General features: G+C 43.7%; 1 protein-coding gene across 1 annotated transcript in view; it reads left to right on the top strand.

Moving 5' to 3' along the window:
• The first annotated feature begins 562 nt into the window (after positions 1–562).
• Positions 563–18,691, top strand: part of pex7 (peroxisomal biogenesis factor 7) — a 43,894-nt gene continuing 25,765 nt past the window's right edge. The window contains exons 1-8 of the mRNA XM_070849452.1: positions 563–695; positions 2,011–2,132; positions 2,374–2,431; positions 2,984–3,134; positions 3,264–3,341; positions 3,428–3,536; positions 16,360–16,466; positions 17,266–17,379. Coding sequence (XP_070705553.1) covers positions 2,024–2,132; positions 2,374–2,431; positions 2,984–3,134; positions 3,264–3,341; positions 3,428–3,536; positions 16,360–16,466; positions 17,266–17,379 — 726 coding nt within the window. The 5' untranslated portion in view covers positions 563–695; positions 2,011–2,023. The remainder of the gene's footprint in view (positions 696–2,010; positions 2,133–2,373; positions 2,432–2,983; positions 3,135–3,263; positions 3,342–3,427; positions 3,537–16,359; positions 16,467–17,265; positions 17,380–18,691) is intronic.

Here is an 18,691-nt window from a genome sequence, read left to right as displayed (position 1 = left end):
GCTGCAACTGAGACCAGTCGTCAAACCTGTCTGAGTGATCAGCATACGGCTGCGTCTTTCCCTCCCATGTCACATTCTTGTTGTTGTCAGACAGTTTGAGCTCTCTGTTTACGTCGTCTGTGCCCAGTGTGAGTTCACAGGAATCTGACAAAGAGAACAAGGCACAACACAGCAGCGGGTTATCAGCTAATACAACTGTTGGTGTTTGTTTTTTTTATTCATTATCCAAAACCTATAAATATATATATAAAACATGTTATCATTTGTGTCTATACATGTATGCATGTACATATGTAAAGAAGGCCTATGTTTGTGCTTATACGTACATGTACATAATATTATACATTATCATAAGAATTATAATTATTGTAATATTATTGTTGCGTCAAGATATTTATTTTCTTCCACATTTAATAAGTAATGATCACATAAAGTCAGATCACATCAGTACTGGAGGTGCTTTTATTTTGGACAAACGTCACCACCTACTGAAATCTCGCGAGACTTACAGTCATAACAGCCTGCATCCGGGTCTTTGGGTCAGCTGATCAAAACACGGAAGTCGTAGCAGCAGTCCAGTTGTGATGGCTGACAGCTGCTGGACCTTCCAAACGTCTAATTTTATTGATTTATGAATCGTTTTAACGTTTCGACGTGACGTTAAAGTGTGAAAGTGTTGTTTTTTTTATCGGTGAGTATTGTGACAACTCATTAACGGCGGTCTGCTTCAGCTTTTCAACTCTTTCATTCATTCGGTGCTCATTTGGTCATTTTTTCCGAGTTCTAGATGAAGTTTCTGAGTACAATTGTTAACAAAGCAGCTTCGAAATATCACAAAGAGACTCACAAGTTTATTTTTAATCTCGGATATAAAACCTTTGGATGAATGTGAAATGTGAAAGTCTGACAGAGGATTTGTGAACTTACCTATCATTATCATTATTATTATATACCGATACTATACTTTTTTTCATTTCAGTCATTTGCTCAAACAGTGAAAAGTCTCCATCACTATTTTTCCAGCACCCAGGGTGACTTCATCACGAAGTTTGTCCAAGAAACACCCAAAAATATTCAGGTTATTGTAACGTGGAACCATGAAAAGCAGCAAATGTTCACATTTGACAACCTGGAACAATCAGATTTAAATGATTAGTAGACTTTCCCTGTTGATCGACTAATTGATTAATCAACTAATCGTTGCAGCTCTACTTGCATCCAAGACCGAACATCCCCCAACAGCAGCTTCATGAAGCACAGTCACAGCTGACGTGCTCTCTTCGTATTACAGCGGACAGCAGGGAGTCAAAGAAGACCTACAGTATTAAAACTGTTCCCCAGATCTTTATCTCTCCATCCCCTGACTTCTCATCTCGTCTCGTCTAATGTTCCCTCGTACCGCCGTGTGTGTATTAGGACGTAGTGTCACTTCAGAAGAATGACGCTGTGCGTTATGGGCTGACGTGAATGTGAAGACACTTCTTTGTTCCACAATCATCTACACAAACTATGTTCTTTTCTATATTTTCACACACAGAGTTCAGTTTTAATTAAAAAAAACAACAACCAAAAACACACAGATCAACTTTAAAACAAGAATATTTGCCCGTTATGATGCAGATTAAGATCTTGCTGTGTGTGAACACCTTTCTTCTAGTGAGACTTTGATTTAATACCTTGGACAAGTCCAGTGGTGGAATAACTATGAGCTGGATGACTGAGAATCTTCACAGACATTTAGTTTCATACTATAAATATATATGTATATGATAATAATTCATGTTTATGTATTATTATTTACTGAATGTGCAAAAAAGATTTATTGTGCCAGCTTTAGTTTCATTCATTTGGTTATTAAAGGTTGTATTTCCATATTTCTGATAGAACTTTCTCCTGTTATATTAAAGGTTTTCTAATTGAGGCAGATCTATATGGAAAGTCACTTTCAATGGAGGAAAAGAGCCTCATTTGTGTTTGGTGTTTCCAGCAGGTAGCCCAGGTGGGCTGCAGGTAGCCGCCGACGATGGTGAAGGTGTTTCGCTGTCCGGCCCGTCATGGCTACGCTGTGGAAGTGTCTCCGTTCTTCCCCAACAGAGTGGCCTGTGCTGCCTCTCAGTACTACGGCATCGCTGGTCAGTGTGCTGCAGTCACAGTGTTCAAACACATTCAGAGGAAAGATGGCGCCAAATTAAAGCAGCTACAAGGAGGTTTTAAAGCTCATTTTCAAGTTCCTACTTGTATTTGGAGGTCCTACTAGAGCAGGTTTACATGGTTTAATGTTAGAAAAAGGGGAGGGGATTCATGAAGGAGGTGTCGCTCTCCACCGCTTTGATAAATGTGATAAAATTAACCAGACAAACTGCGTATTTGTAGGTTGCGGCACACTGCTGGTCCTGGATGAGACGGAGACGGGGGTTACTCTAGTGAGAAGGTAAAGCTTCCTTCTTTCTGTCTTTCTTTCCTTCTTTTTCTTTCTTTAAATTGTTCTGTCTTAGTTTCTTCTATCAGTTATTTAATTTAATTTATTTTTCCATTTGGTGTTTTTCATTTAATCATTTTCCTTATCTTTTGGGGGGAGATGAGAAGAGATGCTTTTCACAGCTTAAAGGATAACTCCTGTATTTTAAAGTCTGGAATCTATTTGTTAATATCCTGGTGTCTGAATGACTGGTAGGTAGTAAAAGTGTTGGAACTGGTCCAGTAGATCACCTCAGCAACGTGATCCTTTGGGACGACTGCACCAGACTCCACAAACAAAAACAGTAATTTCACTTTGTTGGTCTTACTGTGTGTTTTAAAGGAATAGTTTGGAGTTAACACCATATTTGTAGATCAGCAGCTCCTGTGTTCTGTTCTCTAAAATCCCTGTTTTAGTGAATGTAGTCTGGTGTGTGTGCAGAGAGCGATATAACGGCTGTTTGTGGTTAAACCAAAAGGATCCTAATACAGGTGCTGTGTGTCTCTGTGTGTGTGTGTGTGTCAGCTGGGAGTGGGGTGACGGCCTGTTCGACGTCGCATGGAGTGAAGCCAACGAACACATCCTGGTCGCCGGGGGCGGGGACGGCAGCCTGCAGCTCTGGGACACAGCCAATCACAAGGCTCCGCTGAGAGTGGCCAAAGAACACACACAAGAGGTAAAACACACACACACACACACACACACACACACACACACACACACACACACACACACTCATTCACAGAAGAATAAAACAGGTTGATCTATAAACCAAATATAACAGCATCCTGTATTTTGTGTGTAGGTGTACGCTGTAGACTGGAGTCAGACCAGAGGAGAGAACCTGATTGTCTCTGGATCGTGGGATCACACAGTTAAAGTGGTGAGTTTTTATACTTTGTCTTTTCTTCTCCTTCCTCTTCCTTTTCTCCTCTCTGACAGCCATGTGTGTTTGTTTTCCTCCCCCAGTGGGACTCCGATCTCAGCCAATCGCTGGCCACGCTCAGGGGTCACGAGGGGGTTGTCTACAGCGCCATCTGGTCGCCTCACATCCCAGGATGCTTTGCCTCAGCCTCAGGTGAGCCTTGGAGCTGGAGGGATTTGTTTTTAGAGACTAGTGGAAATGATGAGACTAAGGAAAGGAAAGAAAGAAAGAAGGGAAGGACAAGTGGGCAAAAGACGTAAAAGCTGCATAATGATAAACTGAATCCCAGCGCTGGTTTAGATTTCCTCCGGCCGCTTTGAGTTGGGACGGTGGTTTACATCGTCTGGTCACAAGGTGGCGGTAGAGCCGTGTTACTGCAGCGCTGCTCTGCTCGAGCTGGTGGGATTCATGACTTCTCTGTTCGCTTCAGGCCGTTCAGATTCAGCTTCTGTTAGAAAGTCACAGAGGAAAAACTACAGAAGTGTCAAATCCATCTAATTGGCATTTGTCTATTTATTCCATGGATGTAAAGTAATCCAACGGACAGTTTTTTATTTATTTCATCATGCCTTATTGATCCACCTGATGAGGCCACAGGGGCTTTTCCCCCTGTGGCAGCTTTTTGGGTGCATCCTCTGTGCACCACGAGAATGTAACAGACTACCTGGACCGACCTCATTCAACAAAGTCCGTCTGCTGCGTCTCGTCTGCTCCGTCATGACGGTTTGTCAGAAGCTTCAAGGAGGCCATGTTTTTAACTGAGAGAAAGTTACTTTTCTTCCCCGACACGCAGCAGCATCCTGAGGTAGACAGACAACCGCCAGGCAAAGGATCATGGGAGTAAATTAAAAAAATCATAGTTTTGAAATGTTTTTCCATAAGTAGACATCAATGAAAAGACTGATTACTGTAAGCCAATAACTTAAACAGCATTTGTATAGAAATGGTTCTGACCGAAGCTTTTTGATCCATACAAACAGCTGATCACTGCAGCTGTGATCAATAGCGGCGGTCTCCACTGGAGAGTAAAGCCTGGCTTCACACCCACAGTGTTTAAAGTAAGGAAACAAGGCTTTAGAGAAGAGCAGAGATGGTCAGCCTTCCACATGCTCATGATTAGTTTAGTCAGCAGATGACGCCTACACGGCACTCATTGGCTTCGTTTGACGTCATTTTATTTCTCTGCAAACATGGAGACACCTGAGTATTTTAGTCTTGGTAATAGTCCTGCTCCGTAGAAATGGTGGGAGATATTTGATTATGTTAAAATAACTTATGTCATTTGGTTATTTAGTTTGATTATTATTAATGTTTTAGTTATTTGGAACCAACCACCAACCATTTAATCTTTTAGTTAACACTTAGACGCTAAATCACCTTCTCCTATCCCCACCCGAGCCGTGATCACGTCCTCAGGTTGTAATAAAGGTAATAAAGACCAGAGTAAAGAAATAAAGCAAAGCTGCTGCAGGTTGTGATGCAGCTCCTCCTCGCCTCCCGCTCCACCGAGGAAGTGAGTTTTGGAAATGAGCTTCCCTCTGAAGACGATTAAGGCAATGAGTTTGTAGCCAGAGGGACAGCTGGGATTATCTTATCGGTGTGTGTGGGAGCGTTTGCTAACTTTATCAGAGGGGTGGAGCCGTGCGGGTGATGGATGTGCGTTTCGTCAGCCCAGCATTCAGATTGGAGACGAGCTGGAGTCAGACGTGCAGCAGCTGCCCTCCGTTCAGGAGCTGCTGGGGAAGTGTGCTCAGACAAGTTGGCTAATGAGTTCAGCTTAATTGGTTTGCGAGAGCGGGCAGAAATCTCTGATGAGAGGTTAGAAGCAGGGAGATGTTCAGCTCCTGGTGCTCTGGGGTTTAGTTTGGTGCAACTATGTGACCTGTAAGGTTTCATTTCTATACTCACATATGACAACACTAAAACTACCAAACTACAGAGATACAATGAACCCTGAGTGGTTTTAGACTGGGAATGATATTTTAATATTAATAATGAATACTGTGTGTGTGCGTGTGTGCGTGTGTGTGTGTGCGTGTGTGTGTGTGTGTATCTGAGTGGCTGCAGTAGCATGATGGACCACACGGGGGCGCTATAGTGGTCTGTTGTGTCAGACACATACTGTCTACTTCATTTTTCCCCTGACAAAACAATGATCACATTCAGGTGTTCAATAATAGTTTTACTATGCAAGTTTTTAATTAGTAATTAATAACTATTAAACTCCAATCATGCCAGAAAAGTGAGAAATGTTCGATGTGAATTACAATTATGTAAAACAGAGAAAAGTAGCTTTGATTACTTTGATTAATTTCCCATATTTGTGTCTCATGTCGTGAATTCTGAGACTGTCAACAAACCACCAAGAATCCTGTCGTATAAAACCGGTAGAAAAACAAGCTCTGATATCAGTCCACAATAAAACACACAAAAGTGTCAATGCTGAAGATGTAAATAAAGATTTATTTCAACTCAAACACTAATTTAATCGCAGGATTCAAAGGTCAAAAGTGTTAGTTGTTGAGTTTCAGACCAGCGACCCAGAGCTCATTAGATCTGCGAGCAAACTGATTCCAGATCAGATAAAGTCGTCCAGTGGAGCTCTGGAGCTCCGTTAAAACGATTTAGTGAGTGCTGACCTCCACGATGAACCTATTACCGCGGAGCGACTGTCTCACCTCCACGTTCACATCTGGTCCGAAGCGTCAGCTGCACACGGAGCAGCACACAGGCAGTGAGAGGTAACACTTTATTCACCTGTGTTCAGGACACCTGTTCAACATCCAGAGAGATTTTATTTAGTTCCTGCTGATGTTGTCTGACAGTTAAAACCAGCTGTTCACAAGCACCAATAACATTTAAGCACCACGTTAAGTTTACTAAATGAGGTTAGAAGTACGTTCAAAGGAAAAGGGAGTGAAATGTTAAGTAAGATTAAGATTTTTGTGGCTTTTGGTGCCTTTATTTGATGGATAAGTGAAGACAGTAGACAGGAAGTGGAGAGTGCTGCTGTGGATACTCGTTGCACATCCAGTCCACGTTTCAGGAGCCTTTCTGTGTGTGAAAGCAGCAGCAGTAATGATTCTGCCTCCCAAACCAACCTGGCAGCAGACTGAATTATTGGGGGCCAAGTCTGAAAATAACCTGGAAGTGAGAGGAGAGGAGAGCTGAGGTGACGGTCAGGAGCTCCACTCTGCTTTCTGACCTGCAGCAGAGGAACAAACGAGCCTCGGTGTTTATCTGCAGCCTGTCTCCGACTTTCCTTCTGCCCAACACAATTGTCCTGCAGTGAGGATGTGATGTGACTGGTCACATGAAGATGATCAGGAGGTGCTGAATGCAGAATGGGGGTGATGGGACGCCACCAGGACCAGTAACTCCTCCATAATAACTACTGTAAACACTACAACTCATCTAGAGACTGTTCCTGGTGCAGAATTCACTCATCAGACGTGAATTTGTTGGAAGTAGCATCCCTCCATCACGGTTCCAGATCCTTTTCTAGCATGTAGGGCAGCCTGTATGTTTCTCTGTCAGGGAACCAGTGATGTGCATCATGAAGTAAATGACAAAAAGGAGACGCAGCACAGATACCTTCGCCCTATTCTTTAAATTAGTGGCGCTGGTGATATCAGAGGATACTGAAGGTTGTGTTCTTCTAGTTTTCCGAGCTGCCGTTTTGCTGTTGCTGTTGACGGTAGAAAGTGTTTGTCAGTCGTGTGATTAGTGCTCCGATCAGACTGTATCTCCTCCCTGAGGCGAGGAGGTCAAACATGTGCCGGGTGATAAGAGTCCTCAGTGAAGCTGAGGACTTCCTGCAGACATCGAGAGGTGTTGATGTCTTCCAGATGTGTGTTTGTGATCTTTTCAGCAGCTTGTGTGACAAATGAACAAGTTTTTGATAAGAGATGATAAGATTATCATCATCACATCATCAATTCCACTGAAATGTGTTTGATAATGATGAATCATTGTCCTGCTTTATGTGTGACTGAGCTACGGTGCTGTGTGTGTGTGTGTGTGTGTGTGTGTGTGTGTGTGTGTGTGTGTGTGTGTGTGTGTGTGTGTGTGTGTGTGTGTGTGTGTGTGTGTGTGTGTGTGTGTGTGTGTGTGTGTGTGTGTGTGTGTGTGTGTGTGTGTGTGTGTGTGTGTGTGTGTGTGTTTTGTCACACAGTAAAATGCTCATCAGCCAAATGATGTTTTGCAGAACACTGAAACACACTTCTAATTATGTGTGTTTGTTCAATGAGACCAGGTAGTGTCTGGTTAAATAGATGATAGCAGTTGTCCATCAGAGGCAAAGGTTCACACACACACACACACACACACACACACACACACACACACACTGGCCCGGCAGCAAAAAATGAAAATAACTTTTGTTGTCCTTAATTTTGGGGATTTATTGATTAATACAAGAGTGAACTTTCCTTTAGATATTATTATGTAATGTTGACATGTAAAGCCTGAGAGTGAACTAATGTGGTGCAGGAATGTAGGTTTCTTCATATTATATATTATTTTATTAGATTTTGTGTCAGTCCCCCTATTGTTGCTTCCATAAAAGTAGAAAAGCAGTTTTAGTTTTTTGTAGGCTTGTTAGTTTCTATCTCACCTGCCCTGCTCGTATCTCATCTAGTGAACCACGACGCATCGTTTACGTGTCTCAAAAACAATGACATTTTCTAAAACGCGTTCCCGTCGTGGACTCTTGATTGGTCCATTCAGGCCAGCCAGCGCTCGAAACATCAGGGAAGGTGTTGGAGGAAGAAGACGAGGGACCAGCTGGCCTCGAAATGAGAAAACGAGAAATCGATAGATGGACGGAGGAGAGGAGAGCTTCACACTTTGCCCCTCAGAAAATATCTTGTTTTATTCTTTATTTTGTTCTTTGTTATTCTTTTTCATTGGAGACCTCTTAACATGCCACAGAAAGAGAAGCACAGCTGAAGTCAATAACATTAATAATGGCTGCATGGCGTTTAGTTTTGCCGGCCTGTCAGGGCTGTGGTCACTGGGACACTGAAATGGAACTGAGCCATCGCTCAGCTCAGCCTGTCCTGTAACGGTCTGTACATTATGTGGTAGTTCTGCGATTTTATGTTTTTCACATCAGTCAGCTGTGAAAATGCGTCGCTCGGCGGGCCAAGCAGTAAATATACAAAAAAGCCTGAGAGGTATAAGATGAAAAAAAAGATTTTTAGCAGTTCTGTCGTGTACGACATACAAACGCTTCTGACCTGATTTTTTTTTATAAGATTAAGAATGAGGACGTCATCTTTTTGTGCAAAAACCAGGAAAACGATGAACCAAACACAGACAGTGACTGACGCAGCCGCGGTGGGTATTTGTAATTCGATTTAAAATAAGAAAGCTTTAATCTGATGATGATGTTTTCCATCATTGTGAGAAATGTCAAATGCTCCCAACAGCCTCGACTCAAGCTCCTGCGTCATTGTTCTGCAACGATGATGCTACAAACACACACACACACACACACACACACACACAGCTTGCTAGTTGCATAGACTAGAAGTAAGAAGTGGACGTCACCCGTTGGTTCGTGGAATCCCATTTTCAAGTCTTGAGTTTGGCACCTTGTGGTTTTGGAACCAGAAATGACGTTTATTCTGCAACAGCCTCAGTGTCTGATTGGTTAGGTTTAGGCATGACCCTCCCCTGATTGGCTAGTCAGAAGGTAGCCCCGCCCTAAAGCCTCCCCTGCCTCCTGGTCTATTTTCCTCTAAATTGTAAACTTGTAGAGCTCCTCTCTAGTCATCGCGACCACTCAAAGCGCTTTTCCATTCATACGGTCGTCTTTGTACTCTGTCTTGGCTGATTTTTGGTTAGAATTTCTACAAGCGTTGTTGGCTACGTCCAACACACGTGCATGACAGCGTTGCTGTGGCTGCAGACTGTGACAGGCTGCAATTCTCAACATATAACAAGTTTAGACTGAATTTATGTTTTTCTCCTTCAAAGCGTGTTAAGTACCAAAAACTGGGTGCCCAGTCCTGCATGTGGAGGATAAAGGATGTTAAAGATGTACAGTGGTCTGAATTACAGGGTGTAATGGTTTAGGTCCCAGTCTCGTCCCCAGAGCCTATAGAGGGTCCCAGTGGTGTTGCTCGCTCACTGAAGGTGGACGGGAAAAGAAACCGACCTTTCCGTCTTGAGATCGCTCGCTCCCTGTGGTGTCAGCTATCTCAGTGGGGCTGTAAACCCTCAGAGGTCTGTGGGTTCACTGAAGTGAGAAAAGTGAAGCCAGGCGGAGCTGCAGAAAACCTCTGCCCTTTATGTGGAGAAGTTCTAAGTGCAGAAGCTGGCTGTGGTGTTGTGGAGCGTTATTTCTTTTTGACCCGTGGTTGCTGAACTTTGGGGTCCAGCAGGGTTTCAGTTTGCCTTCTGAATGTGGCAAGAAGTGTTTTGACCAGAAATGTTGTGTTGAGGATATAAAGACTTCACTCCTGCTTCAATATGCAAAAGAGTACCACTAATGTATTTGTACTGTGGTGAGCAGCAGCACTGCAATGTCCTTTTTAGAGTTTTTGATCAATGGAGACTAAACTGTCCATTGATAATTGAAAATAACAGTTGTTGGTTTAATTGTTAGTAAAAATAATCCTTAGTTGCAGCTCTGCTTTTTAAGGTTCAGCTTAAACTGCTTCAAACATTTCGCCTTTGTAGAACACAAAACATCCCTCCTGATGTGTTTTCTAGACAGTCACCTCTCGGTTTAAGATAGAGATGAACCCAGCTCGTCTTATTCACGGGTCACTCATTTCCTGCTTGTTTGCAGTTTGTAAACTCAAAAGCTAAAAGCTGCAACATGAATGAAATTTGTAATAATGACGTCCACGGAGCCGCCAGCAGTTTGACACAAGTGTAACTAAACTAAACTAGCAAACTAAAAATGGAGCGCACAGAAGTCGTGTTTGGACACTTCTGAAATCTGGAAAAACATCACTGTCGCTGAAAATAAAGCAGTGAGTGTGATGAAGATGTGCTGATCTGGTGGGTCTCACGGACGGATGGATGAACGGATGGATGGATGATAATGAGTTGTTAGTGCAGGGGTGGAGAATCGCTGCCTTATCTCCCTGTGGAGGCCTCCCCTCTGGTGGCATTTTCCAGCTAGCACGAGAGGCCACTGCCTCCGCCGGCTTTGAAGAGAGAGAGAGAGGGAAAGATGGGGGGGGGGGGCAGATGGCGTCTCATTCCGATAAGCTTATCGGGGTTTCCCATGCTCCGCGCTGCCTCTCCTCCTCACATCCTCCCGTGTTTCTCCTCCTCTTCTTCTTCTCTCCCCCCTCATCCCTGTTTTCCCCTTCCATCCCCCCCCGATTTGCTTCAGTGCCACACAAGACCCCCACACCCAGCTTCAGCATATGTGTGTGTTAATTTTCAATCTGCCCTCCAGATCTCCTCCAGAGTCATTTGCAGCTTGAGTTGCTCTCAGCTCTGCAACAAATCGGCTGCAGTAAACAGCAGCTACACTCTTTGTTTTCCAGTGTTTTCTGTCATCGTGCAGCGCTGCAAAGATCTTTTCACAAAGTGCACACAGCATAATAGAGAAATATAATAGACGCTGGCCACCTGGTGATCCTGCACTTACCTGCACTTTTACTTCTTGTCTGTGGTAACAGCTCAGGGAGCAGCATTCAGGAAAGGTTAGTGGCTGATGTACTGGGATTCAGATGAAACTGTCAGCCATGGTAGTTTAGTCAAAGCAGATACAGATTTGAGAGAGTATCTGCTCTTTTCTTGGTTGAGTTGAAGATTTAAAAGTCAGTAAAAGGCCTTGTGGTCGTTTAACATGGATACCGTGCAGCGGTGGAGCTCGAGCTCGGCAGGCAGTGAGATGAGATGGTTCGCTGACGGTCTGGTACGAAGGCAGTCCCTAGTAAACGAAAATGAAAATAGAAGTGCTCGAGAAGACAGAAGCACTGTGCAAAACTCTGAAAATGATGTTGGTCACAGTGAGAGAACAGAACATCACATTTCACACAATCCACTTTGTACGTGGTTTCACCCACACACTCAGCGTTGTGCTCCTTCACTTTTGGTCAACAGCACAAATCCTGTCAAAATCAACATGTGGACTTTATTAAATCAGCTGATTTTGCAAGTTACGTTGAAATGAATCACTTTTAGTTCCAGTACCTGGTTGTAGTTTGTCTGCCATTTCTCTTGTCACTGCCTCTCACTGTTCACAGAATTTAATGCAGACAAGCACAGCTGCAGCGAAAAGTAATCTGCGGATGAAAGCAGCACGATGTCTTTAGTGTGCGTGTAATTCCTCTGGTTGTTTGTGTTTCCCTACACGGCCGCTCTGCCAGCTCGCCTCGGTGGAAGATGCAAACCAGCCGTGTGTGTGTGTGTGTGTTTGTTTGTTTTCAGCCCTGCGCTACTGTACCAGTGGTATTAGAGATAAGCTCTGGAGGTGGCTGATCTCAGCTTCATCAGCCAATAAAAACAATCATGTAAATCTGTGTGAATGCAGCTCTCTGGCTTTTTATCTGAACCCTCTTTGCTACAGCCACCCACACGGCCGCTGTGATCACATTCAGCCTGAATGTGATCACTGAGTGAAATGAGAAACATATTTTTAGATGTGGAGGCCTATGCATGAAGGGTGAGAGAAATGCGTCCCCCCTCCAGGGAAAGATTAGCAACAGGAAGTAGTTTGTAAGTGAAACGGAGAGGAAGTGGCTCTTTGTGACCACAACAAGTTGCAGGGACCTTTTAGTTATTTAGTTTTTTTTTTCAAATGTTGTTTTGTGCAAAGTATCCTGCTTCGATAGTTTGACAGGATTTCTGCAGCATCTTAAGTGTGATGAATGTGATGAGTGTGATGGTTATCAGTTAGCAATCAGAGCTAAAAGGAGAATGAATACTGGACTGAGATTCATCAGGTGGACGTAGCCACAGTGAACTACCATTTCGGAAGCTTGAAGCTTGTCACCATCTTGTTGTTTTAGAGCCAGAAGGGACCATTTACCTGAGGACAGTAAGATTTGTCAATCACAAGGTAGCCCCGCCCCCCTTCCTGGTGTACCTTCCTCTAAATGGACCATCATTGACTAAATGAACATCCTGCTGTGCTGAAGAAGACTGTAAACTAGAGACAGAGCAGAAACTCATCAGGAGAACGTCCACTGAGCTGATAAGGGTTGGAACAGGCTTACTTCTTTGGGAAACTTAAATTTAGATAAATGAGGGTCATTGTTTTCTATTCACAGAAGGAGCAGGTTGGTTTTAACTATCTGTCTTTAACTAACTTTCATCCATAGAAGAAGGTCCTCTTGTGACAAACACGGTCCAGAAAATGCTTTTGTGAATAGAAGGAGAAGAGAAAAATGGGAAGCTGCTGATTACCTTGCTGTTTGTCAGTAAAGGTGTGTTTCCACCAAATGTTACGGTGCCAGATCATTTACTTGTGCTTCCTCCAGGCTCTGTCCTCTTTAGTCCGGTCTGTCTGTGGTGTGTTTGAGCCCGTCAGTGCAGGGATTTCCCTCAAGGACAAATCGAGGAAAACTGTATTCTGTCTGCCAAATTCTTCGCTGAAGTTGAATATTTTCAACTCAACATGCAAAATTAACAGATTTCCGTCATTTCCTTCAAGTCGCCCGCTGTAAGTTAGTGTCTTCCTGTGTCTGGTCACGTCTTTGACTTTGTAATTCACCTGCAGAAAATTCGCTTTATGTTAAAAGTGTGTGTGTGTGTCTTCATGACGTACATGGGTTAGTGTCCAGGAAATGAATGAAAGTCAATATAATGCTCTCTGAAGTGATAGAAGTGTGTGTGTGTGTGTGTGTGTGTGTGTGTGTGTGTGTGTGTGAGTGTGAGACAGAGAGAGAGAGAGAGAGGGAGGGAGTGTGAGCGAGTGAGTGCATTTACAACATCAGAACAGTTTAACATTGTGTGTCTCTTGCAGCAAAGAGGGTCTGGCTCTGCATGTTAAAGTGTGTGTGTGTGTGTGTGTGTGTGTGTGTGTGTGTGTGTGTGTGTGTGTGTGTGTGTGTGTGTGTGTGTTAGAGGCTGACTTCTATAAAAGGGTCTCACTCTATTACACCTGGTATCTCTGCTGTATCAGCAAGTTCAGCAAACACACACACACACACACAGTGTGTAGTGTCCGGTGTAGTGTCCACGCATGGCTGAGAAGTCTAGTGTGTGAGAGAGGAGAGGACGGGTGAAAGAAGGAACGATGTGAAGGGTTAAAGCGAGTGTGAAAGAATCGATGAGGAGCGGGAGGACGTGGTCTGACCATCGTGAGGAATCAAAGAAGAGGTGGAGGGAGCGAAGAGGGAACAGAGGAGGAGGAGGAGGAGGAGGAGGAGGAGGAGGAGGGGACGCTGGCAGGAGCAGAGGATTAATCTGCTGGTCAGTAAACATGAGGTGAAGCCAGGAAGAAGGTCCTCCAGTGTCCCCGTTAAGCTGCTCGCTGCAACGAGCGGTCAGGATTTGTTCCGTGCTGTTTGTTCAAACTCCGCAGCCTTTCCTACTTCACCCCCGGCTTAGATTCCAAAATATCCCAGCCAGCTCTGCCCCTCGTGGTGGCCAGGAAGGTTCACTCCAGAGTCCCAGCCACATAATCCTATTGAGCTCATTTATTTTGTCGGTGGCTTCCAGATTTGCGACTTTAAAGTCGTCCAAACTTCGGTCCTTTGCATCACAGGAGCGACACAATAAAAGCACCTATAGTTTGAGCCGGGTGCACCTGACAGAACAGAAGACAACACTTCATCAGCGTGTGAGAAACATGGAAATCAGATGTTCCTGTCAGCCTCGTGTATTAACACCAGGACCGCCAGCGCTCCGGCCACCCCCCCCCCCCCCCACACGTGCTGCGATGTAATTTAGACACACGTTGTTTAATAGCGTCTCTGAAATGGGTGTGTGCAGTGACTTTCTTCTCGTAGAGCAACGTTCTGTCTTTACTAAGAGCCGTCGCTGCTTCTCATAATAATTTTTAGACACTTTAGGACTGATCATTTTCTGTTTTATTCGTACGTATTCATCTAATAATGAATAATAAATTAACACATTTGCTGTGAGCAAAGAGCTGAACCAGTGATGGAGTATTTAGAAATCTCCTGTGAGCCTCAGAGGGTCAGAAGTTTTTTTACCTTTATGGTAATGAGCTATAATATTGCAGCGGTGGTGTCAGAGGTCTAAATGTGCAGAAATCTTATTTTAGTACCTTCCAGGTTTCAGAAAACGTCAAAATGGCCGAAGGTTTGGGCTTGAAGGTGTCAAATGGTCTGTCACTGTCTGTTCTTCAGCTCTTAATGCTTCACGCAGGTCATCATTTCTTCTCCACGTCTGCCACCATTTGCATTTCCTGGATCATTTTCCACCTCAGCCAAGTGATATATTCTGACTTTCAGGATTTGCACTATGGATTCTTTGATGCTCAGATTGACAATTTGCATAAAGACGGGTGGATGAAAACGTTTGAAGGCGGGTTTTCCCCCACCTGGTTTGTCTGAAGCCGCCTGAAGCCTGCTGAGTCTGAATGAACCTGTCAGAAGCTGCTGGCTGTGAAATGAATAAAGACGAGGGGGAGGAGAAGGGAGAGGGGAGAGGGGAGAGGGGAGAGGGGGGGAGAACAGTTTAAAGGTTCTGCTTTATGATTGTCGCAGTGTGTTGGCAGACCCTCAACCCCTGCCCAGGAAAACACACACACACACACACACACACACACACACACACACACACACATAAAGTTGGGTTGATGCCATAATGAAGTGGTCCCTGAAATGAGCACCATGGTTTATAAGGGAATCAGTTATGGGACACACACACACACACACACACACACACACACACACACACACACACACACACACACAGCGGTATGCTCCTCTATTAACCTCCTCTACCTCTATGTACATACCTGCCGTCACTTTCTCTTGCTCGCTCTGTCTTTCTCTCTTTAACTCTTTCCGTCTCTCCCTTTCACTTCACATCTGCTCAGGCAGTTTGTTAGTTAACACTTAAAGGTCCCTCATTATGCAAAATACACTTGTTAATGTCTTTTCAACATGATTAGATGTCCTTTGTGTGCCGACAGGCCACCAAACTACGAGTAAAGACCGTCCTCTCTCTTTCCTCAGTAAATGTGTGACTGTTTCGATTCTGATTCGAATCTGTTTCGATTCTTCGCCCACTGAAAACTTCGCTGACCGCCATCGCTTTTCTCCCTCCCTAACGGCAGCTCCTGGCAACACGGAGATGTCGAGGCGAGAGTGAAGCAGCGGATCGTTTCTTTCTTCTGTTTGTGTAAAACGACGCGTTCACACTGAGGCTGCAGCAGCCGCATCTGCTGTGGGAACAATAATGTGATTTCTGAACATTAAACCATGTAAACCTGCTCTGAATGTGAAACCTTTAAGCTGCCAAAGTTCATCGTAACAGATTTGGGAATCAGTATTAATATTTACCAAAAAATTAGATAATAAGAGTTTTTTTTTCTCTCTGTCGCTTTTTAGAAAAAGAAACAAAGATTCATCTGCTGACTGCAAATAAGAGGAAAATTCATAGAAATAGATGGAGTCAAAAGCACAATATTTCAAATGTAGTAAATTTCCAAAACAAAACTGCAGATACTTGAAAAGTTTCCGTAAGTACAGGAGTGAAGTAAATGTACTTCCTTACTGTCCACGCCTGCATGTAGATAGTAGATGGTCGTCCAGGCAGCATGCATGTAAATAATGTCCCCACAGTCCAGAAGACTGAAAAACAAACAAAGCTGCAGTTCAGTGGGTTTGAATAGAGCCCATAGAAAGCTTTGTATTCCAAATGAATTTGGGGGATTCCTAATCTGCATACATGGATGTACACTACATGTACAGCGCACAGAGAGTTCTGCAGCCTTCTCTCACTCTTTGTCTCCCAAGCTGAACCAGTGCGGTGGAACCGGGCATGCTGGGTAAATCCCCTGTCTCTCTCTTTCTCCGTCGTCTTTCAGGTGACGGGACGCTCAGAGTTTGGGATGTGAAGAGTGCGGCGTGTCGCTTGGCCGTTCCGGCACACAAGGCCGAGATCCTCAGCTGTGATTGGTGCAAGTACGACCAGGTGAGCGCCCACCTAGCGCTGCACCTGTGGCTTTACTGTTTGTATCCTTGTGAGGACCCGATGTACCAAATACACACATGGCGCTTATAACCAACTTTCAGATTATATTAGAAATATATCCCAACAGGTTTACTGTAGTTTGAAATACGTTTAAAACCAGAATTGTTTTAGTGCATTCAAGTCACAGATGCACCTGAACAAGTTTAGTCCACCTTAAATGTATTTAACCACCTTAAAGTCTGTGTAAAGCAAACTGACATTATACATGTTATACTTGGTGAAAACATGTGACAATGAACTGTGTTATACTGCCTTTTTTTTAATATACATTTACAATTAAACGAAATATAATATTAACCTCTTTTTGTTAAAAACTTAAACTTAAATTTAAAAAAATAAATGTTCAAGTAGGGTCAATCTTGACAAGTCGACCACAGGTTTGAAGTTCAAAAACTACATTGTGTAACATAACAATTTTAGTGTTTCATTAATTCACTCATTTAGATTTGGCTTGGTGGTTAATAGCAAACTCAGAAACACACGTTTATAATTGCTTTACACTGACTGAAGTGGCCAAATTGATTTAAGCAGAAAATACATGTCAGACTCTAGCGTGCGATATAATTGGGAGTCCATGAAAAGCATTTTGCAGGCTGTATTCTTTAGTTTAGTTAAAAGGCCTCCTAGCAGCCACTTAAAGAGCTAAAACTGTGAGTTTTTCTAATAATAATGTGTAACAGTGTTTAATAGTAGTGTGACTGTATGATAGTGTGTAAAGTGTTCAACTGTCTGTCTGCAGAATATTGTGGCCACAGGCTCAGTAGACTGCAGTGTGTGTGTGTGGGACCTGAGGAACGTCCGTCAGCCTGTCAATCAACTGCAAGGCCACACCTACGCCGTCCGCAGAGTCAAGGTGCACAAACACACACACACACACACCTACACACACACACACATCCACACACACACTTGCATGCAAATGTGGCCTGGTTTCTGTTTCCCATCACAGGCTTCGCTGCATTTCTTGTAACAACAATTTGTTCTCCGAATTTAGAGCAAAATGTGTATGTCAGTGCCTGACAGCATCAAAACACCCACTTAAATGGACCTAATAAGACCACACACACACACACACACACACACACACACACACACACACACACACACACACACACACTGGATATAATGTGTGTGTTTGTGTGCGAAAAAAGACAGCTGCGGAGGAGGAGTCCCCAAACACATCCCACTTACTCAGATTAGACACAAGTCACGTCACACACACACACATAGATAACTGCACATACACACACACACACACACACACACACACATAGATAACTGCACATACATACACACACACACACACACACATATACATAGATAACTGCACACACACACACACAGTCACCAGAGTTCACCCAGTCTACGAGCTGTCTTCCTCAGGCTGTGTTTTTCAGGACAGGTGTCACTAATTGATTGAGAGAACTCGCTCTAAAACGGTGTGTGTGTGTGTGTGTTTTGTCTGTGTTTGCAAATCTGCCGGCCTGTATTGATTAACTGGGGGGAGCAGAGAGGAGGCGAAGGGGTTCATTATCAGCAGAAGAGAAAAGAGGTGAAAAATAGTGATGGAGGAGGAACTTTCTGTCAAACTGTTGAGTTAATTTTAAGACAGTTTTCCTGACGTCTTTTATTTTTTCTTATTTTTGTAGTTCAGGTCGTCAGTACTATGAACTGCTGTACTTAGATTACGATGTGTCCTCAGTGTTCCTGTGCAACGAGGTGCGCGACTCCACTGGCTCCAAACAGGAGTCTGATTGGATGGAAGTCTATGAGAAAATGATTTATCAGCTCAGTGAACAGTTTCCTGATGAGCTTCTGCTCTCAGTCTGTAGTTTACAGTCTTCTTCAGCACACCAGGATGTTCATGTACTAGATTATGGTCCATGTAGAGGAGGATGCACCAGCTGAGTAAACAATCAGATGTGGGGCATGCCTAAACCTAACCAATCAGACTCTTCGGGGCCTGAATGTCCCTTCTGGCTCCAAAACACCAAGATGGCGAGGCCCAGAATGCCAAAGTCGAGGCTTCGTTGTCCACTTCCTGTATACAGTCTATGCTGCTGACTAATGGTGCTGCACTGTAGGCGATACAAGTGTTAAAATAACCACAAGGAAAGATCAAACTATGAAAATGTTTGGTTGAATTATTAGGCTGTAAAATCATT

The sequence above is a fragment of the Pempheris klunzingeri genome, chromosome 18 (genome assembly GCF_042242105.1).
Source record: "Pempheris klunzingeri isolate RE-2024b chromosome 18, fPemKlu1.hap1, whole genome shotgun sequence".
NCBI classification, from domain to species: Eukaryota; Metazoa; Chordata; class Actinopteri; order Acropomatiformes; family Pempheridae; genus Pempheris; species Pempheris klunzingeri.
This window is presented reverse-complemented; position numbering and strand designations above follow the sequence as displayed.